Consider the following 27,443-nt stretch of genomic DNA (forward strand, 5'->3'; position numbering starts at 1 on the left):
TGAAAGGCACATTTTGAAGTTTTGAAGCGGCCATTCAGCTATAAAAAAAGTGCTCGTTAAACAAAGTTGAGCTGTTGCGAAAGTTTTGTCACGGAATGGAAATCTGAATATTAGCCAGATCCACGAGAATTCTGCGAGAAAATATTCCTGCTGAGTTAAAACTGAGTAAATATTTATTGGAGGAAACACTCCAGATTATGCAAATAGTGTTTCGTGTAAAGGGTGGATTGTAACAATTCCCAGCAGTGTGCTGGGGTGGGGGAATCCCATAATTTCCCCCAAATTCATGGCTGTCTGCAGCTGAAGTGTCCATCCACCATGGGCATCAAGGCTCTGTTAGCACTGGGACAGAGTCTCCATGAGCAGGAGACAATTTTAATTAAATTTAGGCTTAATAGCACTGATACCCGAGTGAGGATGAAGGGATGACCTCTGGCAGCACAGCAGGGACAATTGCTCTTTGGAGGGGTCCAGCACTGGTGGAGAACTCTCCAGAGGGTCCTGGAGCTGGCTCTGCTGCCCTTGCTCAGTACATCCTGTTATTAATTATGAGATTAAGAATAGAATTGACCAAAATGTTGCTTCTAAGAGAGCCTAAAGGGGATCCAAGAAAGCTGGAGCCGAACTTGGGACAAGGAATGGAGGGACAGGAAATGGCGGAATGGATTTAAGCTGAAAATGGGTAGATTTAGTTGGATATTGAGAAGGAATTCTTGGTCAAGAGGGTGGGCAGGCCCTGGCACAGAGTGCCCAGAGCAGCTGTGGCTGCCTCTGGATTCCTGGAAATGTCCAAGGCCAGGCTGGGTGGAGTTTGCATCCACCTGGGGTACTGGAAGGTGCCCCTGCCCATGGCAGGGGTGGGACTGGATGGGCTTTAAGCTCCCTCCCAAGCCTAACCTTCCAATGATTCTATACCCTACCATCTCTCAGTTAGGTCAATCATACAGAATGTTCCATACACGCTCAAGTGCCATAACTAATACCAAAAAAAAAAAGGCAAAAAGAAAAAAAATCCCTCTTATTGCTGGTATATTTTGCTCACAACTTCTGCTCAAATCTTCCGTGATGAAAACAGCCAGACAAAACCCGGCGTCTGAACAAGGTTAGAGACTGCGACAGAGATCAACAAAAGCCAGGAAATTCAAAGGTGACCTTTCCCCGCACCACTACGGTTGGTTTTTTTCCACCGCGGTGCAAGCGTGAGCCTTAACTTTTGAATTTCCTGGCTTTTATTGCCTGGCGTTCTCAGTCCGAATGCTTGCTGCAGCCGGTTGTTTTGGATATACACGGTGACCTTTCCATTAGGAACAAGCTTTTTTGTGGTGTTAACTAAATGCTGCGTGGGTACGTTCGTGAGGAAAACCCCCCTCAGGAAAACGCTCCTTCCCTGAGGTGAATTTCACTTTGTTTGAAGGTAAATTTGTACAGAAATTTATACATTTTTCTCCGTTTTTCCTTAGGCATGGCGACGACCTGATTGTCACACCTTTTGCCCAGGTGAGTTGATGGCATATTGGCCTCTGAAATAGTTTTTCTAAAGCATTGAAGCGGAGAAGGTGACACCTGCGGTTTTGTCTCCCTCAGGTGCTGGCCAGTCTAAGAAGCGTGAGGAACAACTTCACGCTTCTCACCAATTTACACGGCACCTCCAACAAGTAAGCCTGGCTTTTTAAGCTCCTTTCGCACACAAGAGGAGCCGGCGGGGCCCGAGCAGGGGCGGCGGGGACAGGGAAGCGGCGGGAACGGCGGGGCCCGGGGAGCGGCAGGGCCGGGGAGCGGCGGGGCCCGGGGAGCGGCGGCCACGGCGCCTCAGGCTCCGCCATGGCCTCACGGCTCCGCCGCGGTTTGCGCGCGACGCCAGGGGGCGCCGTCTGCCCTCCCCTCATGGCGTCCATCCCCTCATTCCCTCATGCTCTCATCGCTCCATTCCCTCATCCCTCATTCCCTCACCGCCTCGTCCTCTCATCCCCTCATGGCGTCCATCCCCTCATGGCGTCCATCCCCTCATGCTCTCATTGCTCCATTCCCTCACCCCTCATTCCCTCACCACCTCGTCCTCTCATCCCCTCATCTCCTCATCCCCTCATCCCCTCATGGTGTCCATCCCCTCATCCCCTCATGTTCTCATCCCTTCATTCCCTCACCCCTCATTCCCTTACCACGTCATCCTCTCATCCCCTCATGGCATCCATCCCCTCATGCTCTCATCGCTTTATTCCCTCACCACCTTGTCCTCTCATCCCCTCATCCCCTCATGGCATCCATCCCCTCATCCCCTCATGCTCTCATCCCTTCATTCCCTCACCCCTCATTCCTTCACCACCTTGTCCTCGTGTCTCCTCCTCCCCTCATGGCCTCCATCCCCTCATCCCCTCATGGCATCCATCCCCTCATCCCCTCATGCTCTTATAGCTTCATTCCCTCACCCCTCATTCCGTGACCGCCTCGTCTTCTCATCCCCCTCATCCCTTCATCTCTTCATCCTCTCCTCCCCTCATCCCCTCATCCCTCAGGTCCTCCCTGAGGAGCAGGCATTGTGTTTCATTTTGTGCAATGTCCATTATGAATCATGGGGGCAGTTTGGGGCCCCACACCACAAAAAAACACATTGAGGGGTTGGAGAGTGAGAAAGAAACAGATCTGGGTCTGGAGGCCCAGGAGAGGCTGAGGGAGCTGGGAAGGGGCTGAGCCTGGAGCAAAGGAGGCTCAGGGGGCCCTTGTGGCTCTGCACAGCTCCTGACAGGAGGGCACAGCCGGGGGGGTCGGGCTGTGCTCCAGGGAACAGGGACAGGAGCAGAGGGAACAGCCCCAGGCTGGGCCAGGGAAGGTTTATTTGAATATCAGAAAGAGTTTCTTCACATAAAGGGTTCCCCAGCCCTAGCACGGCTGCCCAGGGCATGGGTAGAGTCCCCATCCCTGGAGGGATTTAAAATCCCTGTGGATGTGGCACCTGGGGACACAGGTCAGTGGTGGCCTTGGCAGTGCTGGGTTGGACTTGGTGATCTCAGAGGTCTCTGTCAACCTAAAGAGTTCCATGATCTTTGTCATGTGGCCACCTTGGCTATCCCAGGCGTTCCATAATGGTCCTGCCCTGCATTTCCACTGCTGCTTCACAGAGCAATAATAATCCCAGAATTGTCCCGGTTGGAAGGGATCCAGCAGAATCAAGGCCAACTCTTAACTGGCCCGCAGAGGGATCAAACCCCCTAAGGTGGTGTTATCAGCTCTACCCAACAGAGCTTATCTCACATGAGCTGTTCATGGCCAAAGGGCACCCCAAACCTGGAGCTCTGGGAACAGCAAGGATTTCCCAGAAGTGGCATCCTGGAGCTCAGCTGCCAGAGGGCTGCCCAGAGAACTGAATCCTACATCACTTCCTTTGACACTGATTGCTCTGAAGGAGGAAGGTGATGCACTCAGGAGGAGGATGTTGTTTTTCCTACCTGCTGCACAGGAGAAACCAAACAAACTCCTTTTTAGGCCTTTGTCCGGAACCACTGTTTCCCCTTGGCTATTTATACAGAGCCAGTCATCGTCATCCTCTGGCCTGCTGGGCCCCAGAGAGCTGTTCAGCCTCAAACCATCATCACTCATTCCTGGCGAGGTCTGCTGTGCACCCACCCGTCCCACTGATCCTTCACTGGCTCCAGAAGGGAAGGATGAGGGTGAGGATGAGGATGAGGATGTCCCCAGTGGGACACCACGGGCTCGCTCCACTCCAAGTGTGATTGGCATCACCTGGTGTCCACCACAAGCTCATCATCTTTATTTTACATAAAGCCCAGCATTTTATCTGGGCGTGAGGTTTTCCCTCCTGTTGATTCCTGTTGGCAAATTTTGATGGGAAGGAACTGCTGCATTCCAAGGTGGAGGTTAATGAAAACCCAGATGGTTTAAATATTCCTTTTTCATAAGCTTTGCTTTTTTGGAAAGCTTGGGCATTTTGGCTGTTCTTAATGAGGAATCTGAAACTGGACATGGCCGGAAGGAAGCGAGGGTGTAACCTGTAGGACACACAGGCATCTTACAGTGTCCTTTGGAAAGCATTCCCAGATTTGATTGAGGTATAAAGTGTTTGCCTGGCCAAAGTAAAAGTCATTAAATCTTTAAACTATCCCATGCCAAGCATCCCAGTCCATGGTGGAATGTGCTTCCAGGTGCCGTGGAGCTTCCTGCGCAGTTTCCACAGAGCTCTGCTGGGTTGCAGCCATGCTGCCAGCTCATGGTTTTATCATCTGTCTCATGATATGTGACATTTTACTTAAACTTCTGCTCTGGGCATCATGAGAATCTCAGCTTTCCTTTACCCCTTCTTCTCCTCTCTTCTCTTTTTTCCTCCTCCTCCTCCACCCCTCCTGGCCCGAGCAAAGAAAAAGAGGATGCTGTCCCACATATTTGCTGGAAAGTATGAATGTTAAGGCCTGCAGGAAAAAAAACAACTGGCAGTCATATTTTTTGGACTTTAACGTCAGGGTTCTTGAGGCAGTTTCCTGATTGGAAAAGAGGAGAGGATGATTAATGGCTTTGGAGTGGCGGAGTTTGGCAATCGCAGCGCAGGACGCGGTCGGGAAGCATCCGGAGCCGGCTCGGTGCGATGCCCTGCGGCGGGCGGGACGGAGCGGGCAGCGGCAGCCGAGCAAGGACAGCGCTGTCAGAGCTCTTCCCTCCCTGCCCGCAGAACAGGATGGGCACACGGCCCCGAGGGTGGCTCAGGAGCGGGGAATAGCGCAGGGAGCAGCGGCTGGTGCCTGCCCACCTCTCAAAGGCATGTCAGTGCAGCTCGGCGCTTGGAGATCCCTGAGCTTGGATCCCTCTGCTCCGCGCTGTCCCTGTCGGGGAGTTTCTGTTTTTTAGAGATCTCGAGATTTGGCTTTTCAAAGGCTCAGCAGAGGCAGGTCGGGGCACATTTGCCGGGAACTGAGCGCCCAGCGCGTGTGCCCTGTGCTGAACCCTTCAGAGAGCCCGGGTGCTGCTCATGCTGCCAGAACAGCCTTTGGGTGCCGGGGAGGCTCGGGCTGGGAGCGGGGCTGGAATCGCGCTCCACACCTCACCTGGGCAGCGAGGCCTTCCCGGAGCACTTCTGAAGAACCCCCCGGAGCTACAATTGCAGCACAATTGAGCCGCTCTGCCTGCTTTGATTCCAGCTTCAAAGCAGAGCTGGCGAATAATGGATGTTGTAGTTCAGTGGCTGACTCCGAAATTTGGGGTTAGGAAGGAGGTCGGCGAAGGGAGAGTGTGGGGAAATCTGGCTTCAGTTAAAATGGATCTGAAACTTCTTTGGGGAAGCAGAAGCCCAAAGTTTCATTTTTGGTCAGCCTGAAGGACTGCAGTCAATCCAAACTGAAGTGTCTTGGTTTTGGTGTCAACTCTTTTTAACTCCTTTAGAAAACAAGTCTCTGATGATGGTTTCAGCTTGAAAAAGTAACAGTTTTGTTTGGCAAGTCTTACAGGGAACTGTGTTGACATTTGGAGGGAATCTGCACCTTTTCCCAGTCAGATCCTGTTGGCTTGACTTGAACCAATTTTTTTCAAATAACTTTTGGCCCCTCCAAAATCCAGGAATTGCTGCTGAGATTGTTGGTCAGAGTCCAGGAAGTGTCCTTCAGCTGTCTCAGAGCTAAACAGTAGTGACTGCAGCATCCTCTTCCTCACTTCAGGAGCAATTCCAGTGTTAACTGGAGGGTTTGAAGGCATATTTCTGACCTGACCTGTGGCATTGCCTTGCAGCAGTTTGGCATCACTGCAGGGTCCATTCCAAACTCTGTAGGGAAAAGCTTTGTGGGAAAAGGCCTTGGCCATGGGGGAACTCCAGAGCCTGGCCCTTGCTGCCTTCAGGGATGTTTTGAGCACGAAGTTGCAAAGGCAGCATGGGATGGTTCCATTTCTCCTCATTTCCAGCCTCTGGAGCAGGCAGAGAGCAGCCATCTCTGGCTTTTCCTAACAGATCTGTCAGTGCTGCTCGACAAATCTTTGTGAAATGTTTGGGGCTTTTTGGGACAACAGAAAAGGATTTTTAACTGGGGGAGCTGGCAGGGTTTGCAAAGATAAAATCCCACCTCTGACAGAGAATTCTTGTTCCCTCCTAGGAGATCTCCAGCCACGAGTCAGCCACCTGTCTCCAGAGTGAACCTGCAAGGTACGTGTGGGATGTGGGGATGGCTGCCAGGCCAAGGGCACACAGCATTTATTGCCCAGTTCTGCTCACAGCTGCTCTCCTGCCTCCTCCCCAGTGCAAGTCTGGGTTCCTCCTGCAAAACTCACAGGAGAGAGCTACCAGGCTGCAAATATTGTTATTTTAATCGTTTGGTTTGGGGTTTGTGCTGGTGCATTAGCACAGGAGATGAACACGATTTTGGTTTGATAGTCATGGCCACAGTGGCTGCTGTTCTTGTGAGTCCCTGTGAGCACAGGCCTGGACAAGCCCCAGCCCACGAGCCCTGAACAGGCTCAGGCACAGCTGGGTCTTTTTTTTTATTCTGTTTATTTCAGTTTGTCTCCATGTGATCTGTGTACTCAAACCTTTCCTGGGTGAGACTCCCTTGCCTTCCTGCTGGGAAAGGAGGTGCCAGGGCAAGGTGGGGTGGGCAGCACCGTGAGGGCTGCTCAGGCAGGGGAAGGACAAGGGTGAGCAGCAGAAGCTGATTAGCTAGGACAGGTTTATTTGCTTTGACACCTGGGTTCAGCCAGGCTGAGGGTCTGTAGAACCCTGCTCAGCATCAGAGCTGGCCCTGCTTGCACTAATTCAAAGGTTGCTCCGGAGAGAAGGAGATAAGATTTGGATCAGTGCCCATTTGTAAGGTTTAATCTCAGCCCTTCCAATAATTACATGCTTGGAGGGACTAATAAAGCTTAATTTTCACAGCATGTGAAGCCTGGATAACTATAATTTCCTCTCCTGCTGTGTGTTATTTATTCTCAAGGGACACACAGAGTCCTGGACACTTCCAGGTTAGGTTCCTCCAAACTTGTTAATGGGAGATGGAAACCTCTGATTCAAAAACAAAACTGGACAACACAGTCTCAGACTCCTTCCCTTTCTGTCACAGCCAGCAGGAATGCAGCTCATCATCTGATCTAAGGCTGGATCTAGCAAAGCTTTGAATTTGTGCCTGTGTGAAAAAAAAAACAAAAAAACCCACGGAAAATTTCCTAGGCCTTCAATGAATCTGTTTATGTAAGTTAGACAGTCTAATAATGAGGAGAAAATGCCCTTCCAGGAATTTTTAGGTTCGTTTTCTTAACACGTTCAGTGGAAAAAGTGGCTCTCAACTTTTTAACACTTTGGGCATATTTTTCTACACTATTTCCAATGAGAGCTGTAGGCCACTTGGTACTTTTTAGCTGATCCAAGCTTCTCATGCTGGGAATATATGAGAATTCCTTTAGTAATGAAGTGTTTGACACACAGAACTGTAGAGCAAGTGTTGTGTTACCTTGTAAAGGCTGGATTTGTGGCCCCTCAAGTAAATAGGTTTTTAACCATGAATCTTAGCTGCTTTTAGGTGAAATCTTCAAGTAAAATTTTTAAAAGTGAGTTGGATCATTGCAGCTGTGGTAAATTGTGACACTTTGTAGGTAAGAAGGAGATGCATTTTTGAGATTAATAGGCAGTTGTGTGATTTCCTACATAAACCAGCCAATATTGGCATTATTGGTAGAAAACCCTGTGTTCTTGGTTAAATTCAGGTCATTGCCTTCCTCTGCCTCTTCACAGCCACTGTCACACTGACTTCCTTTCCAAGCAGCAGGAAACAATCACAACCCTTGACTTTCTAAGGAAGTTTCCATTTAATTCAGCAAGAACAGAGATTTTTAAGGAACTTTTTCAGTGTTTGCACCTTTTTTTCCCCCGTGGATGGTTCTGCTTTGGAAATGATGAACTGAAGGAGAGGTTTTCCTAGTAGAACCCTTCCAGTTCTGTGCCAGCAGCTGAGAGGATGCAGAGTGTTTTTCCTGAAGGTTTTGCAGAAGGAAGCAGTCGTGTTTTGATTGGGACCAGGCTGCTTCACATCTCTGCAGATGAAAGACTGTGTTTGGAATGGACTGGGTTTAGATTCACGAGATTTGTTGAAGCTGGGAATTTGATTTTAACTCTCCAGTGTCACCCGTTGATTCACGGCTTTACCACAACGCACTGACATCACTGTGAGCATCTTGTGGATGTCTGCTTTGATTTGTCATTAACGAGGTGATTTATATCCTGTTCTGAGAAATACAGAACTCAGGCCTTAAAGCAAACAGGGCTGCATTAATAAAATTACCCTGGAGGGAGGCAAATTACATCCAGCATTTGCACTGCAAGGAATACATGCCAGCTATTTACTCCAGCTGGAATATTCCAGGATTTTCCAAGCAACAACAGCCAAATCTGTTGCTGGTGTTGCATCACTGAGGACCCAGGCCCGTGGTGGAATAAATGAGCTGTGGTGAAATGAGGAAATTCTTTTTTTGCTTTCATTTTCTTTAAGCAGAAAAACTTTTGGCCGGGTTTTTCCTGGGACAAAGGACTCTGAAAGGCACTGCTGGTGTCACTGTGTATTTCAGAGCTTTCTTAACCTTGCAAGCACAGCCAGAGAAGGAAGGGCAATATGGATTGAACATCCTGTGTTTTGTCCTTGGTATCAGCTGAAGTAAATCTGGCAGATTTTTCCTGTTATTTTGTTATAAGTGCAGCTCACAGGAACGCACAAAATCACTTTTATGAATTAACTGAGAAACCATAACATGGAAATACAAAGCCATAGCAAAAGTCCATCAGTCCTTAACGAGCTGGGCAGGATGATGGGAGTGCTGTGGGTTCCTGTGGTGTGTGGCATCCCCAGCAGCTGTGCAGGGCCAGGGCTCAGCCAGCTCTGGGTTACAGGAACAATGAGGGACACGGTGTCACAGTGTCCCTGAGGGCTCTTTCTCCTGAGGTTTCTTTCTCCTGTCCCCCTTTGTTTGTGCTGAGCGTGGCCTCTGCCACAGTTACTGCTGGTGACCTTTGTGCCACCTTGGGCTCAGGAATCGATCAGAGCCTTCCCTTCTGCCCCCAGCTCTCCCCTCCGCTGGCCCAGTGAAGGTCTGCAGTTCCTACCCAATGATTCAACCAATAACACCTTTAACCAGCAGCACGTCTGGCTTTCCCTGCTTGCTTTTGTTCTTTCTTCCATGTTTGTTCCCCTCAGTGACCCTTATTCCCTCTGAATCGAATTGCCTTTCACAGTCCAAGCCTCTCATTCTTCCACAAATTTGGTACAAACTTTTCCCAACCTGTTTTGCTCCCACACCATCAGTCCTGGGATGGGCAGTGTTTTCCCATTCCTGTTTGATCCACTGCCACATTTAATGTCACCAGTGGTGACAGGAGCAAAGCACAGAGCTGTGGATCAAACAGCACTGAGTTTTCCCCTGACTGCGAGGGGTTTGTGGAGAGTCTTCTCAAGATGCCCTTGGATACTCTCAGCACTCACTAATGACAGTTCTCCTCACAATTAATGATAGGCATTCTCCTCACAATTAATGATGGGCAGCTCTCACAATTAATGATAGGCATTCTCCTCACAATTAATGATGGGCAGCTCTCACAATTAATGATAGGCATTCTCCTCACAATTAATGACACAACATTGCTGATCTGCCGCAGCCCCAGGCTTGTGGGGTGCTGCCCTTTGGGATATGTCACCTGCAGCATTTCAGGGCTCAGGGGATTAAAGCTTTGTTCAAATTCCTCTCTGGGGATGGGAGGGAAGGGTCGCTGTTTTTCTTCCTTGTGCCTTAGCTCTGCTTTCCTGTACCTCGGCACGTTTGTCTGCTCCTCTCACATGCCTTTACACGACCTCCAAACTCGTACTCTTTCATTTTTCCTGTGGGTGTAGGACGTACACAGACTCGTGCACGAACCTTTGTGTAAAGCATAAACAAAGGCTGGATAATGCTCGTGCTGCTGACAGCCCCAAGTTCTCGTAGGAGCTAGGGAGCCTTGTGCATCCGAGTGAGCTCTGGGTTACAAATATCTCTGATCCCCAGCAATTAGCACGGAGCTGCTGCTCTTGCTCCATCCTGCTCTGCCTGGCACGTGCAGAATGGCTCTGGGCACACACGGAGCAGTGGATTCACCCTGAAATTCTGTTTCTTTGACGAGAGTTTGGCTGAAGATTTGACCTTTTGATTTGGAGAGCCACTGTAAAAGTCAAATGGCTGTGGTGCTTTGGGTTTTTAAGTGGTGCAGAGGAACCACGAGTTCCCGAGCAGCCGAGCCCCCGAGTCACAGCCTGCGTGCACAATGGAGGCTTGTGAGCACCTACAGATATTATTTTTAAAGGATGCAGCGCAGGCACGATGCGGATCATTCAGAAACTAACCAAAACCGTGTGAGAAATCAGGTAGATAATGAGCTTAATGACGCGCCTAAAGGCGTGCTGGTGAGCGCTGAGGCGATTCTTGCCGCTCCTCACGTTAAAAGAGCGGATTTCCAGCGGGGCTGGGGCAGCTCCGGCCATCCCGGGGCTCTCCCCGGCTCTGGGGGGAGTTCATTCCTGCCGGAGTCCGCTCCGCGTGTTGCGCCCGCCTGCTGGAACACACCCCCCGAAAGTTGGACTCATGCATCTTAGTAAGTATTTCAGTTATGCTATTGACGTCAATGCAGTCATTAAATAGATTGCCGGCCCTCCCAGCAGCAAGCCTGTGCCAAAGAGCTAGAGGCAGACACATTTTAAAAGAAGAACATCAGGTTTGCTTTTAGCATTTGGAGAGAATAAGGGAAAAGTTTCTTCTGAAGTCACCCTTTGCAATAAGGGTGGTTTTTTGCTTCATTTTCTAAGGCTCATTTTGGGTGAGGATAATTGCTGTGTTTTATTGAACGCACGTTTGTTGTGTTGCTGTGTGCATAAACAGCTCCAAACGAGACTAAAAAGTCATTTTTGTGCCCTGCTCTGGCTGACAAGTGACACTTGTTTCAGGTCCCCTGGCTAGATTTATTTGTGTATCAAGTGACAGGAGGCACTCGGGCAAACCTGCTTAGCCTTTGACTCCCGAAATTCTGCCAGGATTGATTTCATGACATCTATATAAGAAAATAGCCTTCATTTCTCCTCGGCAGGCTCTGAAGACACACAAGCTAATCATAACTCCATAGCAACGGATAAAAACTGTTTTCCCCTCCGCCCCACCTGTGGATGTCACATGAAGATGCTCCACGTGCTGCTGCCATCAGGAGCCTGTCGCTCCTGTCACTCCCCGGGGCCAGCTGCCTCCTGCAGCCCGGCTGTGCTGTGCGGGACTCCCTGAGCATTCCCCAGCCTGCCCGGGACAGCCATTCACAGATACCCAGGGATGGAGGCGTCTCTGCTCCCTTTTCCCATCGGGAATGGCTCTGGACAGGCTCCCGAGGGGCTGGTGGTGCCTTGGAGCGGCTCCTCAAACAGAGGCTAGAGGAAATTAAGAGAATAAAAGCAGGTATTTATTGAAAGCCTTTGACAGGCACACCTTGGGCTGTCAAAAGCCTCTCAGGGCTACACCCAAGATGGGCTGGGCGACGGTCACCACTTTTTCACACTTTTATAAGTTTGGTCCATTTATATATCAGGGTTAATCCTCCACTTACAGCTTCAGCTAATGAAGTCATTTGCTCTCAGTTTGCTGCCCACAATTCACTGTTGTTTACAGTGGATCTCTCAGGGACCTCTCAGGGCCTGAGACAGTGAGGTGTCCTTGGGTTTCAGGCCTAGAGAGGAATGGTTTTGTCTGAATAAAATGGGAGAGCAGCACCTGACAGGCTATGCAGCTTTAGAGTGCTAAAGCAGAACAGGATCTGAAAAATATTTTGTTTTAAAAAGCTAAAAATATAAAACCCATAAAAGCTAAATGCTGAGGCATTAGTGGGAGCTGAGCCCTGAGGACACACGGAGATGGCATCCTCGGGCAGCCAGGGAGGAGCAGGGCTTCTCTAACAGCAGCAGCGATGTGTTTTGGAGGGGTCACAGAGCCAAACCTCTGGGGTTTTGGTCAGTTGGCATTTCACTGATGAGCCCACACTCAGGTAGGATAAACCATCGATCCAGCCGGGCTATCAAAGGGCTTTATCGGATGGGTGCCTTCGTTCCGAGTGACCCGGGCAGCTGCAGCCGTGCAGTGGCAGCGGAGGGACCTCGGGGTGGCACGGTCCTGCTGTGTCCCTGGCTGGCTCTGCTCTTTGGAGCCAGGTCAGGTCCCACTGTATCCCTGGCTCTGCTCTGTAGGGCCAGGTCCGGTCCCGCTGTGTCCCTCATCTGCTCTGCTCTGTAGGGCCCGGTCCGGTCCTGCTGTGTCCCTGGTCTGCTCTGTAGGGCCCGGTCCGGTCCCGCTGTGTCCCTCATCTGCTCTGCTCTGTAGGGCCAGGTCGGGTCCTGCTGTGTCCCTGGTTTGCTCTGCTCTGTAGGGCCAGGTCAGGTCCCGCTGTGTCCCTGATCTGCTCTGTAGGGCCCGGTCAGGTCCCGCTGTGTCCCTGCCTCACTCTGCTCTGTAGGGCCCGGTCAGGTCCTGCTGTGTCCCTGGTCTGCTCTGCTCTGTAGGGCCAGGTCGGGTCCTGCTGTGTCCCTGGTTTGCTCTGCTCTGTAGGGCCAGGTCAGGTCCCGCTGTGTCCCTGATCTGCTCTGTAGGGCCAGGTCAGGTCCCGCTGTGTCCCTGCCTCACTCTGCTCTGTAGGGCCCGGTCAGGTCCTGCTGTGTCCCTGATCTGCTCTGCAGGGCCCGGTCCGGTCCTGCTGTGTCCCTGATCTGCTCTGCAGGGCCCGGTCCGGTCCCGCTGTGTCCCTGGTCTGCTCTGTAGGGCCCGGTCCGGTCCCGCTGTGTCCCTGTTTTGCTCTGCAGGGCCAGGTCGGGTCCCGTTCCCAGCTCCCGTCCCGCTGCATTGCGCAAGGGCCCTGCGGAGACAATTGGGCTCTGCCATCGCTGATATCAGCGCTGATAAAATCTGTGTCTCCTTTGTTTGCTGCACACAAGCATCAGGGCTGCTGGGGGAGGTTTTGACAGCGCACTCCTCGGCACCCTGAATCAGTTCCAGATGAGAATGAGAGCTGTGTCCTGGATCAGAGGGAAAAACAGCCCAAACCAAACAAAACCACCCAAACCAAAGCTCTGGCAGGCCGGGTTATTTTTTTAGGTCGCAGGGCACAGTGTGTGCGTGCCTGGGCGATGAACATTGTCCCGCTGGTTGAGTCCTTTCCGCTTCCATGTCACAGCATTCCAGGCACTGGGGGTTGCAGTGGCCCCCCCAAAGCCCCCAGCAGCAGCTCGGCCCCACAGCTCTGGGAAGTTTCTCAGTGCAGAGCATTCTGTCCTGGACACTCCATGGGAGAAGCTGCATCCAGAATCCCTGTGGAGACATTCCCAGGGAAATGCACTGCTCAAATCCCACAGCCAGCCCCAAAGGCCAAACCTCGGTCCTCCTGCACGACCTGATTCCCAGTGGAAGTTGCTTTCTTCTTGTGTTTTAAAAAGTGTTTGGAACGTTGTGTTCTGATTCTCAGCAGCCAAATCCTTTGGTCTGTAGTCAGGCAGGAATTCCCAAATTTTTTTTTTATATTTATTGGTCTTGGTGGGAGCAGGGGTTGTTTCCAGGTTGGAGGGGAACATAAAGAGGGGAAAGGACTGTTCCTGAAGGGCAGAATTGGAATTTGCTGTCCTCTGCAGGGACAGTCTGCTCACCAAACTTAACTCTAAAATTACAAAATAACAATTACAAAGATTAAAACTTTTAGAGCTTTAAAAATCAAGGTGGAATTAAAAGAGAAAGCAAAGGGTTGCTCTGGAACTTTTCCCTCTATTCCATATGGAATTGCATCCATTCTGATTCACGCTCAGCAGTTGCCAAACAGTGACACTGAATAAAGAACATATTGATCGTTTCGATGTTCAAATCACCCAGAAATGTTTTGCTTTTATCACCAGTTTCATCTCCTGATGAACTAAAAATGATTTCTGTAGCCAAGCAAGGTGTGCTAATTAATGTAACCACCATTGTGCAAGCGGGGAGGAATGTTACACTAAGAGTTAATGAAACATTTCATTGTAATATTTGCTCCAAGAAGTGCCTGTAAATGACAGCCTTAAGGATGCTATAATTGCAATACCTTTTTTGACAGAAAGGAAACAGCTGCTAATTATTTATGGTTATTAATCAAACTTGTCAGTTTATTCAAAGTTCATTGAGTTCACTGTAAATATGTATGATTACCAACATTTAAATGTTTTAAGCAGTAGCCTTTAAAAACTATTTACATACACCTCTCCCTGTGGGAAATGTTCTCACATCCACAGGTAGCACTGATTGGCTTTGCTGTGCATTCGAGCTCAGAATCATTTTAGGAATTCAAAATTTAAAAAAACCCCTCCAAAATCCTGCAGGGTGTTGATTTGACAATTAATATCTTTTGATTTTGTAATCAGGACTGTGCCTCTGGAGGTGACAAACATGAGCCAGGAGCAGGATCTGACCCAAGGTTTGCTGGGATCCAAGATCATTATTCAGTGCTAAGGAACTCCATAGTTAAATTGAATTTTAAAGGGACTGTGCATTTTAATGTAGATATTCCAGTATAAATATCCTACTGTCAGAAATCTCCCTTTCCAGGAGCAAATTAATCATCTGTGCATGCTAAACTCCTCCACCACACCTTCACACTCTTCAAAAGCTTTCTGAAACAGACTTTCCCTGGACCTCAAAGGCTGCAGGTTCCAAGCACTTGGAGAGAGGCTCTGGCTGCAGCTTGCCAGGGCCCCTGGAGCATATTCCAGCCACCCCAATGTTTCCATTCCAAGTGGGTCCAATCCAGTCAGACCTTTTGTGCCTCAAGCCTGTGTTTAGGGAGGTTTGTCAGGCTTAGCACTTCATACCAAAATGCTTCTGAAATGTCACATTTTACAAGCAGTGTCCTTTTCTTTAAATACCAGATATGAGGCTGACAAAAGCAGGAGTTGATCAGAGCAATCTTTGTGTTCTCTGGAAAAGCCAGGGGAGAGTTCTGGGAAGTGGAAAAGCCAGCCTGTTTTCCTGCGCCTCTTCCCTCCCTCCCCGCCTCATTCCCTGTACAGCTTTTACAAGAAGTGACCCAAAATCGTGTCCCTGCTGTAGCTGACTCGAGAACAGGACGTGTGGATCCGTGCTGGGAGCATTTGTGCTGGCCTGGGACAGCCCAGGAGGATGTGGGACGGCGTCTGTTCTGTGGGGATTGTCACTGAGCACAGCGTGGGGCCGGTCCTGCTAAGAGAATCCAAGAATAAACACACACAAGTGCAGGGTTTGTTGGAAATGGACTTTGCTGCCATTTGACAGCTGTGAAATGCTTTCCTCCCTTTTCTTCCCAAAGATCCTCTTGAAGAAGAGAACTCCAGGAGAAGTTTCCAGTTGAACTGGAGTGTTTCTGGTTTAGACTTCATAGGACAGGGTCCCCACCTGGCTCCTCCTCAAATGCTGCTGGGCCTCCACCTGAATTCCAGCTCCTTGGGGAGGGTATTTCTCAAATTTTGCATTGCAGCTTCCTGGGTTTCAGCTCTACTGCACAGAACTTTTCAGTTTTTCCACCCCCTTCCAGTGGGATCATCCCGTGCAGGTAAAAGCCAAAAAGCTGCTCCTCACCCTCTCCAGGTCAGGAAGGAGGGACCCAGGCAGAGGTGCTGCTCACACCACATTTTCTAGCAGCAGCTGCTCCCTCTTTTGTCACACTTCCAAATCTGGCTCTGAGTGCTGCTAGAACAGCTCCTGGTGCACATTGCCTAGAGTGGGGAGTCACGTGCTGAAATCCACCAAAATTCTGGTAATTGTGCTGAATTTCCTGCACAGAATTCCTGACAGTGTGAGTGACAGCACAGAGACCTTGGCCAAGCCTGACACCAGGTGCTTCTTATGCTGCCAAATGTAAGAAATTCTGGAAAATGCCTCAGAGTATAAAACTCAGAGCAGGAAAAGTAAGCCCTGGAATAATCCCCAGCAGGCTGAGCCATAGCTGACCTTCAGTGAGGAACATTTCCACTTCCATGTCCATTCAATCTGATATTTGAACTGGAATTGTTAATAAGAGGTGCTTTTAGTGCTGACATTTTGATTTCTTTGAACTCAGATTGAAGTGCTTAAATCAATGTGTTTTGAGGGCTTTAATCAAATGTTTTTTGAGAGTGAGAGGCTGTGCTCAGCTCTGCTGGCTGCAGCCATTTGGGGAGTGGTTACACTTTCAAGTCTGCCTGTCATTGCTGGGTCACGTTTGTCCCCATCTGTCCCTTCCAGGCATCTCTGTGGTGTAAAATACCTGATTTGGGTCAGGACTGACCCCAGGTTTAAGGAATGTTGTCATACAGGACTCAGAATTTAGCTAAAATAGTTCAGATCTAGGAAAAAATGTACAAATAAATTAATATCTGGTGTTCTATAATATCAAGTTCTGTATATGGATAACCAGGGAATGAATATGATGTTGTTTCCCTGGTAATTTCAGGGGAAATGTGGTGCCATGTCCCAAACACACCTCTTAAACAGCCAGGGTGTGCTGGCCTCAGCTCCCAGGTGGAGATGAGCACGTGCAGGGTTTAATATGGAACATTAAAAGCTGTCAAAACAAATGATGCTGCTCTGTAGGCTCCTGCCATCTCCCTCTTCCTCCCCACCCCGCTCCCCATGGGACTCACTCCGTGATTTTCAGCACATTATTCCACAAGTTCTACGTGCACTTGGGGAGACAGAAAGGCCAGTGAGTCACGAGCTGTGCAGGAGGGAGATGAATACCCAGGATTAGCACGGGGAAGTTTCAGCTCTGCTTCAGCCACTGAGGAGTTTGAGTCTGGGCCTTGAGGCTCTCCCCGGAATCAGAGTTATGGTGTGGGGGTGGACAAAACCTGGGTGTTTTGGGGAGCCACCACCCAGCTGACATGTGAAATATCCTGAATTTTTAAAAGCTGGGGGGTTGTGGATCAGGAAGTTGAGGCTGTCCAGGCTCTGTGTGCTGGTTCTGCTCCCCGGGCTCGCGCCGTGTCCCACGCTGCAGTCGCGGATCCGCCGATAGCGCTGACTCGCGGCTTCACTCCGCAGCCCTGTCACTCCAAACAGGCCGTTTTCTGCAACATTCTGCATTCTTGGGTGACTCTGCTCCCTGCAGATATCCCTGGATTTCAGCTGGGGGATGACAGTCCCGGGCATTTCGGGGAGAGGCAAACCAAGGGCACAAAGTTCAGCTGAGGTGAATCGGCGGGGTTGGCGTTTCCCCTTAAGTACATAAAATACCTATTGGAGGGAAACAGATTAAAATTCCAAACTGAAGCAGGTTTTTAAGCTGCCATCCTAAAGGACAATGCTTTCAAGTAATTACATTTAGCCATGAAAAAACATCATTTCGTTATATTTAATAATTAATATCATGGAAATGCTCATTCAGAACGTAAGGGGTGACCTTGTGTCCTGTCTTTCCATGGCTCAGGCAAGGCATGGGGACACAAAGGGTGCTGTGTGTCATAAAGAATTCCTATGGATTATAGCTGGGATGCTTCCTGAAACCACATTCTTAACTTTCATATTGAGAAACATCAGGAGATTAAATTGAGAGGAAATAGAGGCAAATTTAGTGTTAAATTGTGACCTTTTAACCTTCCCAGGAGCCAAGGAACCTGATTGAAGCAGGTCTAACATTTTACCAGTAGCCTGTACTACGTGGTTCAGGTGACGTGGGCAGCCTTGCTCTGCCCCTTGTTTATAACATTTCTGAATAATTTTCCCCATGAAGAGCTAAGGATTATTAATAAACTTTGTCTTTGCATCCAATGCCAGTGGCCAAGTGAAGCTTTTCAGGTAGATCCAGGATTGTGCTTTGAACTTCCAGGATTCTTCCCTGAGGTTCCTCCTCCTTTTCCTACTCCAGCATTTATTTCACCACAAAGGACTTTCACTCTTGACAGACCCTTTAGACCAGAAGTTTCATTATGTCCAGGTTAAAACCTGATTTAATGGCTGCAGATGGGTCAGGGGATGAAAGCAGCACCTGGATTTGGGGGCAGATCCAAGTGAGGACCTTTCTGCCCGTGGTTTGTCAAATTCTTGTGAAACGGTGACACAGAGCACAGTCAATCCTGTGCATCTCTCAGACTCTGGGCTTGTTTTTTCCTCTGGTTGAGCTCAGATCGTTGCTGTGTGGTCTGGCCGGGGAGTTCCTTCCGTGCCGTGGGCCTCTTGTGAAAGTCAGCTCGAGGTTTCAGAGGAGGAGCTTTTGGGGCGCCTGCAGGGGTGCAGGAGGTGTTTGTGCACAGATGTGAGGATGGAGGACTTTGGGACGGGGAGAGCCCGGCACAAGCAGAGCCCCTCTCCAGCACAGCCAGATCCGGGTAGGAATCCTCGGGAATCCTCGGGAATCCTCGGGAATCCTCAGGAATCCTCGAGAATCCTCAGGGATCCTCGGGAATCCTCGGCCAGGCTGAGGCTGAGCCAGCTCCAGAACCGGAAGCCGTCCAGCCACAACAGCCCAGGATGGTGCCCCACCTAATTAAGGCTGTTGAAAGGCAGGGCTAATTAGCTTAGGTGGAGCACCTCGTTAGCACAAGGATGTTGCTTCCAGGATCCAAGTTGGTTTCCCCGCACGTGTGAGCTCCCCAGCGCTCTCCCACATGCAGCAAATAAGATAATGCAGTGCCCAGGTAAATCCTAGGTGGGTACCCAGGTCAGGATATCATCATATCCTGAGTTTTCCAGGGCTTTCTCACACTCCTGCACTCACGTGTGCTTGAAGAAAACACTTCTGCTCACACAGTAAAATGTGCTTGCTGTGACCCAGCCTGGCCTCGTTTAGTTGGAGAAACAGAAGCACAGTGTGGGCACAGGAAATTGGGATTGGGATCTGAAATCCTCAGGCTCAGCTCTAGGGCTGAGTCCAGGCTTCCCTCCCATCCAAACCAATGGGCATCTCCATCCCAGCCTGCAGATCCCTGGGCTCTTCCCACTGCCCTTTGAGGACTGTGGGGAGCAAAGCTGTGATGGGGCTTCACTTAATGTAAAAATCCACCATGACCTTGGAAATTCTGTCTTCAGCAATGCGTTCAAAGTGTGTTACATTCCCTAGGAAATCTTTCCCAGTGTTCTCCTTGCAGCTCCCTCCCTGGTGTGCACCGTCCACCTCCTGCACTCACTGTTAGACCCTGGGTAGGAGAATTCCTCTCTCGCTTCCTATTTCTCCTCCTGTCTTGTGATTAAGGCAAGAATCCCCGGGGCAAGGAGGAATCTACGTGGTCAGTGAAAGGATAATGTGCCAAACCCTGAGATAAAGTTGGAACTGAGGAATCTTTCATTCATTCAACAGGCCAAGATTAGATTCAGCCTCTCTTGCCATTTCTGCTTCTCCCTCTCCGAGGACCGAGGAATTCCTACTATGCAGGCAAATCCCTTTCCCAGATTCCCCGGTGATAGCTCTGCTAAGTGACATCTGACAGGATGCTTCCTGCATTTTGTTACTTCCATTTGGCACCATAAAAGCGCTGTCACTTACCCCTCTGATTTGTGGCACCTCGGCTGCATTGTTCCCTGCAGGGGGAAGGCCACTGGGAAACGGGATTGCCCTGTGGTAAAACCATCCCACCCTACAGGAGATGCTATCTCCTGAAATCCTTCCTCAGAATGTCTCCAGTTTTCCTTCCTCGTTAGCATTTCAGATTAAACCTTTAGGCTTATCTCCACATCAGAAATTACCTCTCTGGGAAGCTTCATCAACTTCTATCAGCCACCTTTAGGTGCTCTTGGTGTTCACGCCTCGTTTTTGCAGCTCATTGTCATGAGAAAGGTGCAGTGGAGCTGGGCTTTGGGAATCTGGAGCTTTCATCTCCTCCTGTAGCATCTTCAAAGCTGAGCTTTGCAGGGCTGACGTACAACCGGACACATTAAAACACACAAAATGGATATGAGAGTGCTTTTCGGGTTTAATGCAGGAGCAAAACTTTTTATTAGCTGCTGCTTTCCGAGAGTTCCCAATGCTCTGTTGGGGTTGTTAGTGTTGTTTATTGTGTGGGAATGATGATTCCTGGTGAAACATCTTCTGCAATGCCCATTGCAGCTCAGGTCCTTCATTCCCAGCGACATTTGGGATCTTGGAAAGGCAGTACTTGAGTAGCCCCATCTCTGCCTTTTTCAGTTTGTTTTTAAGGTGTCTGTGGGGCTATCCAGGGTCTCCCTGAAAAGCTACAGTGACCCCTCCAACAGTTCTGAGCCTCTGGTTTTGGATCCAGCTGCTGGGCTTATCCCAGTGCTTTTCCCAGCTCCTGTTACCTCTTCCATGCCACCCTCCTCTGCCAGGAGCAGCATCCCCATCCTCTGCTGGAGGGGTGATGCTGTTGGCACTGCCCTGCTGCCCACCCCAGGGCCCCGGGCTGACGGCCCTGCAGGGCTGGCTCCACGGGAAGCACCATTCCCACCAGGCCTGGCCAAACCCAGCTCTGCAGGTAAGGAACCGCAGTCACGGCTGTGCCCTGATTGCTGGGCACTCCTGGCTCCTCTGTCAGTCAGTGGGCCTGTCCTGGTGGCCTCTGTGACCCGGTTCTCATGACCTGGGTGGTGATCCACCACCCCAGCCTGTGCTGGTGGGTGCAGTCAGGACTCTGCAGGTCTGTCCAGTTCTGCCCTAACCGGCTCCCTCTGGCTGGGCTCCTGCTCCAGGGTGACCTCTGGGATCAGCTCCCTGGAAATGCTTCATTTCTGCTCCCAAACAGCATGGCTGAGGTCTTGCTGCTCACCCCGGGGTGGGTTATAGGAACTGGGATCAAACTGGGATCAAGCTGGGACTGGCCAGCACCAGGGCTCTGCACGAGCTCCTCTGTTTGCTGCCCAGGCCTTCCACTGCCACTTGCTCTGAAGACTATGTCATTGTCATAAGATTCATTTCATCCCACTTCAGCCACCTAAAAATTATAGACCAGTCTTAAGTGATGGCTGCTTTTTGAAGAAAAGCTCGGGAGCAAACCATCCTGTTGTGCAGGAAGATCAGGAATTCCAGTGGAGGGCAGCTTGGTGAAGCAAGGAGCTTCTCAGAGAATCAAAATGCAAGAAAGGAGCAGGCAGAGAGTGAGAAACACAGGGAGCAAGGGAGGCATGGAAAACTTTGGCATGTGTTGGGCTGACCAGAGGCTGATGGAGCTGTGAGTGGTGAGGGGACCCCAGTGGGGGGATGGAGCAGGGAAAGAAAATACAGATAAAAGTGTTGATCCATGGGTGAAACAGTCTAATGGTAATGGTACAGGAAAGACCAAAATAGTCAGCATTTTTTTGGTCTCAGTTTTCATCCCCCAGCCTGCTTGGGAAGGAGGGATGGAGGACAATGAGGGAGCAGCCAGATGGGGACAGCCTGGAGGAGGTGGAGGTGTCCAGGCCCACATCATTGGACAGGGGTCAGGCTGGAAAAGCTGTGAGGTCAGTGTGAGTCGCCCATGAAAATTGTGGTGCTTAGGAAGGTGACAACAGGAAAAAGGTGCATCTTTGAGAAGGGTGGGGCAGATTATGGGAACTGTGGACTGCTCAGACTCTTCCCATCAGTGAGAGGTCACTGAGGTTTTCCTCTGGAGTCCATTTCCAAACACACAAAGACAAGAAAGAAGACTGGGAATGGTGGGTGCAGACTTGCCAAAGCAGGCTGTGTTGGAAAGACCCCACCTCCTCCTCCAAGGGCTGGAGGGTGGCCTGGCCCTGGGGACATGGAGGGCCATGATGGGTGTGCAGGGAGCCCTTGGGCACCATTTCCCACAGCATTCCCACATGGCAGCTGCTGCAGGGCTGGGAATAGCAGGACAGCAGGCCGGGGGTGAAGGCTGCTGGTGGCTGATGACAGGGGGGCTGTGGGGTGTCCAGCAATGCCCTGCAGCTGCTGGTGCTGCTGCTCAGCTGGGGTGGCCCCTCCGTGGGTGGGAGGTGACCTCTGGGGTCCCTTCCTGTGCCTGGGGCAGAGGGGAGCAGCGAGCAGAGAGTGGCAGCACCTCCGGAGGGTGATTCAGCCCATCCCGGGTACTGAGAATAGACCAGGATCGCCCCTTGGAGCTCCCAGGCACTTTCCACTGCGCTGTGGGGAGCTTAGGTGATTAACTGGGGCTGGCTAAAGATAGCCCAGCTGGGCCCCCCGGCAGTGACAGTGACATTTCTGCGGCTCAGGGTCCTGCTCGGGTTACCGCAGCTGGCCCGGGGCTCGGGCTCGGGGCTGTTGACTCAGAAACATCGCTGCTACTATGGCACTGAGGGACCGCCGGCCCTGCTGCTCCTCTGGCCCAGCCGAGTCACACTGCAGGAATTCCTCCCCTCGCTGGGAGCCTCTGCTTCCCAGCTGGGCCCTCTTCCTTCTTGGGATGCTGCAGCCCTTTGGTTTTGTGGCATTCCCTGCAGACAGGAGATTTTCCCTTCTCCTTTTCATTATCCGTGCTGACAGAAGCTTGGGCTTCTTCCTTCTTGCAACCATTTTTGTGGCATTCCCTGCAACCAGGAGGTTTTTCCTTCTCCTTTTCATTCCCTGTGCTTTCTCTTGGTGAGACATCTCCTCCTGCTTCCCAGAATCTTCCAGTTTGAACCTGGATGTATCCTGGATGTTCTTGGCGAGTGCTGTTTAATCACTGCCATGACGTCTTCAGCAGCTCTGGAGCCGTTTTTCTTGGGGCTGAGTTTTCCCAGCAGCTGGAATGGTGTGTCCCAGAAAGGACCTGTCTTTAATTAGGGAATTTAGAATGCCAGGCTCCTCAGCAATCCAACCAAAAAATTCCTTTTTCCTGCTCGCTGTTGTTTGGAAAAGAGAAAAGAGAATAAAAATGCCCCCCAAAATCTTGGCTCTATTTTGCCAGAGGCTGTAGCTGATGTCAAACACTCATCCCCGATTTCAGTCTCCCACATTATTCCTGGCAGCTCCAGCTCACTCATTTCCTGGCATTTTTCGCAATTAGCAGTGGAAAAGCTTTCACTTCATTTTTTGTCTCTGTCTTCCCTCTCATCTCTGAACCCAGCCTGAATACAGGCCCCATTGTTCCTGGAGCTTTGGAGCCCCTGTTAGGATTTCATCCTCGTTCCCCCACAGCTGGATCTCCTCCAGTGCCACCTCCTCAGTGACCCCCTGCCAGTGGCTGTGCCAGTTCACCCCGTTCCTCTCTCCGCAGGGATTTCACTTCCCAGGCCTTTCTGCCCCCATCTCATGTGTTAACGCTGGCTAGCAGAGGAAAAAATCTACATTTCCAAAGTACTTTTTTGTTGAAAGAATAAACTGTGAGACAACTCTGTGCTCATTTGCATGCAGTGCCCGTGCCCGCTCTGGCCGCGGCTCCTGCCGAGCTCGGGCACCCGCTGGCCCCACTCCACGGCCAACAAAGAGAGAGCCCTTCCTCTCCTGCCACCTCCCCTGCACGCCGAGGGAGGCTGCAGGTGTGAGAAACCTGAGAGGGGACAGCTCGAGTGACTGGTCGGACTGGAGTCCCAAAAATACGGCGAGGGGAGAAGGGCAGGCTCGTCCATTTGCTGGGGAGTTGCTCAAGAGCGTCGTGGCTCCACCTGTTCCGCGGGCGCTGGGGCTCCGAGCCTTTCTTAGCACATCTGCACTTATCTTTGCAAAAGATATAATTAGGGTGGGGAGGAGGGGCAGTGCAGCTGGTGGCTCCCTGGTTCCCATGGGTTTTGCTCACTTCTCATTCCAGCCCTGCACTCCGGCAGGTCGGGAGCGTGAGTGTCCATAGGATCTGCAGCAGGGAGCAGTTGGGAATGGCAGAGAGTGGGGCTGGGTGGTGCTGCTGGATGCAGCTTGCTTTCCAGTCACACCTTTCCAATCACACCTGCTTTCCAATCACACCTTCCTCAGGTGCTCATATGGCTCTTGTGCTCAGAAAAAAAATCTGTTCATAGATTCCCGAGTGTTGGAAGGTGCATGGGGGATCTGATGCCTCAGGGTTTAGCTTTTATATTTTTCACATTCTGAGCTGCTTCAGTGTGTGGGTCTGGGCTCCACATGAGGGGATGGTGAGCTCTGTGCACAGAGCAGGGAGACAAAACAATTCCTGCTCCAGCTGGGCACCAAGGACAAATGACCCAAATCTCAGCCCCAGAGCACAAACCCCGTGGGCTGGAGAGAGAAAAACAAGCAGGGTGGGACTGCCTGGGCTAAAGCTGGAATGGGACAATGAACTGCAAGGTGCAAATGGAGCAGAGCTGATCCCAGGGACAGAGCCCGTGCCCGCTCGTGCATTTTGGGGCCATTTTGGTTCATCTTGGGTGCAGCCCTGGCTGGGCTCTGGTGCTGCCCAAGGTGGATCCATGGAGGAGATGCTGTGAATAAATCCCTGCTTTATTCTGGGACTCAGTCCAGCCTGCACAAGGCATTGGATCTATAAAAGCAACTTGTAATTACAGGATTTTTTCAGTGATTGTAGTTTGGGAGGTGGTGCTGTAAGATTTGGACATTTCATTGCAGATTTGAAGTGAATCCCAGGGGTTGTGCTCTGTGCCTTTGATTGTTTTCCATGTGAATTTCCAAATGTGTCCAACAGAAGGATTTCCACAGGAATATTTTCTGGATCTGGTAGAACAATGCTTTAATTCAAGGAAATAGCTCTCAGAATCACTAACAGGATACATTAAACAAATAAATCACCGGGTGTCAGTTATTCCCTCGGTATTGTGAGGAATAAATATGTAAACATGTCCACACGATCCGTGAGCAACCACAGCTCCATTAGGGAAGGCAAAGGGTGAACGGCTCCCAGCCTGCACAGGCCCCTTTTCCATCAAGTCCTGGCACGTCCTTTGTTGATAAACCTGTTTTACTCAACATGCTCTGGGGTTTTAGAGTGATGCTAGGCACTGGGAGTAATTAACGTGGGGTAATATTCCTGCTAATGAACCTCGTGTTGTGGGGCTGAAATAGCCATTTTCTGACACTGGTTAGTCATTAAAGTGGGGTGATATTCCTGCTAATGAACCTCGTGTTGGGGAGGTGAAATAGCCATTTTCTTTTGGGGAACGAGAGGGATCTGTGTGACTTTTATCTGAGCCATGGCCGTGTGAGTGCCTTGGTAAATCACGCTGAGCACCCTTCTCCTTCTCCTTCTCCTTCTCCTTCTCCTTCTCCTTCTCCTTCTCCTTCTCCTTCTCCTTCTCCTTCTCCTTCTCCTTCTCCTTCTCCTTCTCCTTCTCCTTCTCCTTCTCCTTCTCCTTCTCCTTCTCCTTCTCCTTCTCCTTCTCCTTCTCCTTCTCCTTCTCCTTCTCCTTCTCCTTCTCCTTCCACACCTCTTCTCTATCTCCTTCTCCCTTCTCCTCCTTCTTTCTCCTTCTTCTCCTTGTTTCTCCTCCTTCTTTTTCTTCTCCTTCCTCTCATTTTCTCCTCTTTCTCCTTCTACTCTTTCTCCTTCTCTCCCCATCTCTTTTCCATGTCCTTCTCCTTCCCTTTCTCCTCTCCCTCTTCTCTCTCCTCCCTTTTCCTGCCCCCTCCCCTGGCCCAGGAGTTGATCCCACAGTTCCCAGCTAAGCCCAGGTGGGATCAGCTGCTGGATCAGTTGGGATGGACTCTCCCCCAGAGGGGCCCTCTCCCACTTTCCCCCCACACGAGCTCTTAGTCATGAGCAGCCAAGGAGTGAGGGATGCAAATGAGGCCTTCAGTGACATTAATGAGCTCTATCAGCTCCCAAATAATCATCTGCCATCCATATGATCTACTCCAGCATCTGCCTGCTCTCCCCAATCCTTTGTGTCATCTGCAGTAATGACAACAGTTGGGATAATCTGTCATAAACAGAGAATAATTAAAAGTGGGGTGGTTTAAGGTCCTCTGATGACTGCAAACTCTGGGCTTGAGCCCTGTGGCTTCACCTGGGAATTAGGGATGTTTTTAAAGTTGTTTTCTTAATGTATCTTCCAGCTGGGGGTCTGGGACTGTGCTGTCAGACTTTTCCTACAGCAGAGTTTTCGTGCACCAGGATAAACATTTCCACCTGGCCATACACATCCACCAGGGCTCCAAAATCCTCATCTCCCCCAGGAGCCATAGAGGAGGAGCTCAGGTTCCCAAATCTGCTCCCTCTTCACCCAATTGCGTGCCACTCCTGGAGGGAAGGAACCATTTCCCCCTGTAACACTTGGATTTTCATCTTTGGGGGTTTATGAGTGTTTGTCTGCTGTAGGCTTTGTGGAATTTTACCAGCTTGTCCAACATTAGGGGAACATTTCAGTGCCATGTTGTACACCCTGGATTTGGGAATAAATCCAGCATCAAAACTTTTCCCAGGCAAAAGGGAGCAACTGCTCTTATTTATTTTCCTCCTAGAGGAACAGATTTTATCCTGAGTCTAAATTGTTGAGGTAAGGTTTAGATAGAGTGATAATATTCTATTAAATCATTTGGAATCACTGGAAAATTACTTTGGTGACCTCGAGTCTCAGCTGTTGCTGCTTCAAAGGCACCTGGAGCTTGGGCTGGGAAGGACAGCCCCAAACACTGAAGAACTTTATAAATAGCCCCAATTTATTGCAGCCAGGATGAAATGAAGAGTAAATAACTTAGAAGATGTCTTATGGCACTGTAAACATGTGGAACAGGATGGATAGACTGAGTAAAGTCAGGAAAACTGCTGGAAGCTGCTTTTAACCTTCCATGTGAAAGTTCCTCTTGGAATTTTTGGCAGAGTCTATCAGAGTTTTTAGGGGATTTTTTAAGTTTTAAGCTCCACATTCCCAAGGTTTACAAGGAAAGTTGTGATCCAATAGAAGGAATTCCTCTTTTTCCTTGCAGAAGTAGAAATGGAGACTTTTACCAGTACAGCGAGCCCACAGTTTGATCTTTAACAGTTGAGGAGAGCTGAGTTTGAAAGGATGTTGGCAAATATTTGTCTTCAACATTTCTCGTCCACCAGATTGGACAGTCTGTTCACAACTCAATCCCACTGGGAATATTCCTCCTGGATTAAGGAAGACTGAGGGTTTTGGCGGCTGGAAAGGGAACTGTAACTTCTCCCCAAGTTTTTAATTCACCTGGTTGAGATGTGGTGTTTTGGCCTTAAAACTCTTGTGGCTTTACGGCCTTTGCACTTCCCTCCAGAAGAAGTCATAATGCTTTTATTTATCAGGACTGGGGTGACAAGAGAGAATCATGAGGGAATCAGGAGAGAGAGAATAAACCCCACTTGAAATTCTGGCATTTGGATCCCTTTTCAAAATGTTTCCTGGCTCGGTTCACGTCCTGCGTCAGCCGAGGGCAAAGGCACCAAGCCCTCCTGCCTTGCTGTGGCACTTGGGGACACGATGGGGACAGTTTGTGGGTGAAGGGAGGAACTCTGCAGCTGCAGATAATGTTGGCCTCGTGCTCAGATCCCTGCAGGCCCTGAGGGGCCGGAGCTCTGCTGGGAGAAGGATGGCACAGATGGGGTTTGGGGGGAGCCAAGGGTGGGAGTTCATCCCATTAATCCCCTTCCCATCTGTGACATGTGTGAGGTGTGTGCTTGTCCTTGCACTGAACTACT

The 27,443-nt window shown here is 50.3% G+C and overlaps 1 protein-coding gene across 1 annotated transcript in view; it reads left to right on the top strand.

The window, feature by feature from the left end:
• Positions 1-27,443, top strand: part of LOC132076669 (cAMP-specific 3',5'-cyclic phosphodiesterase 4B) — an 85,446-nt gene that overhangs the window by 25,654 nt on the left and 32,349 nt on the right. The window contains exons 3-5 of the mRNA XM_059477910.1: positions 1,461-1,497; positions 1,585-1,655; positions 6,087-6,136. Of these exons, the coding sequence (XP_059333893.1) occupies positions 1,461-1,497; positions 1,585-1,655; positions 6,087-6,136 (158 nt within the window). The remainder of the gene's footprint in view (positions 1-1,460; positions 1,498-1,584; positions 1,656-6,086; positions 6,137-27,443) is intronic.

The sequence above is a fragment of the Ammospiza nelsoni genome, chromosome 9 (assembly GCF_027579445.1).
Source record: "Ammospiza nelsoni isolate bAmmNel1 chromosome 9, bAmmNel1.pri, whole genome shotgun sequence".
NCBI lineage: Eukaryota > Metazoa > Chordata > Aves > Passeriformes > Passerellidae > Ammospiza > Ammospiza nelsoni.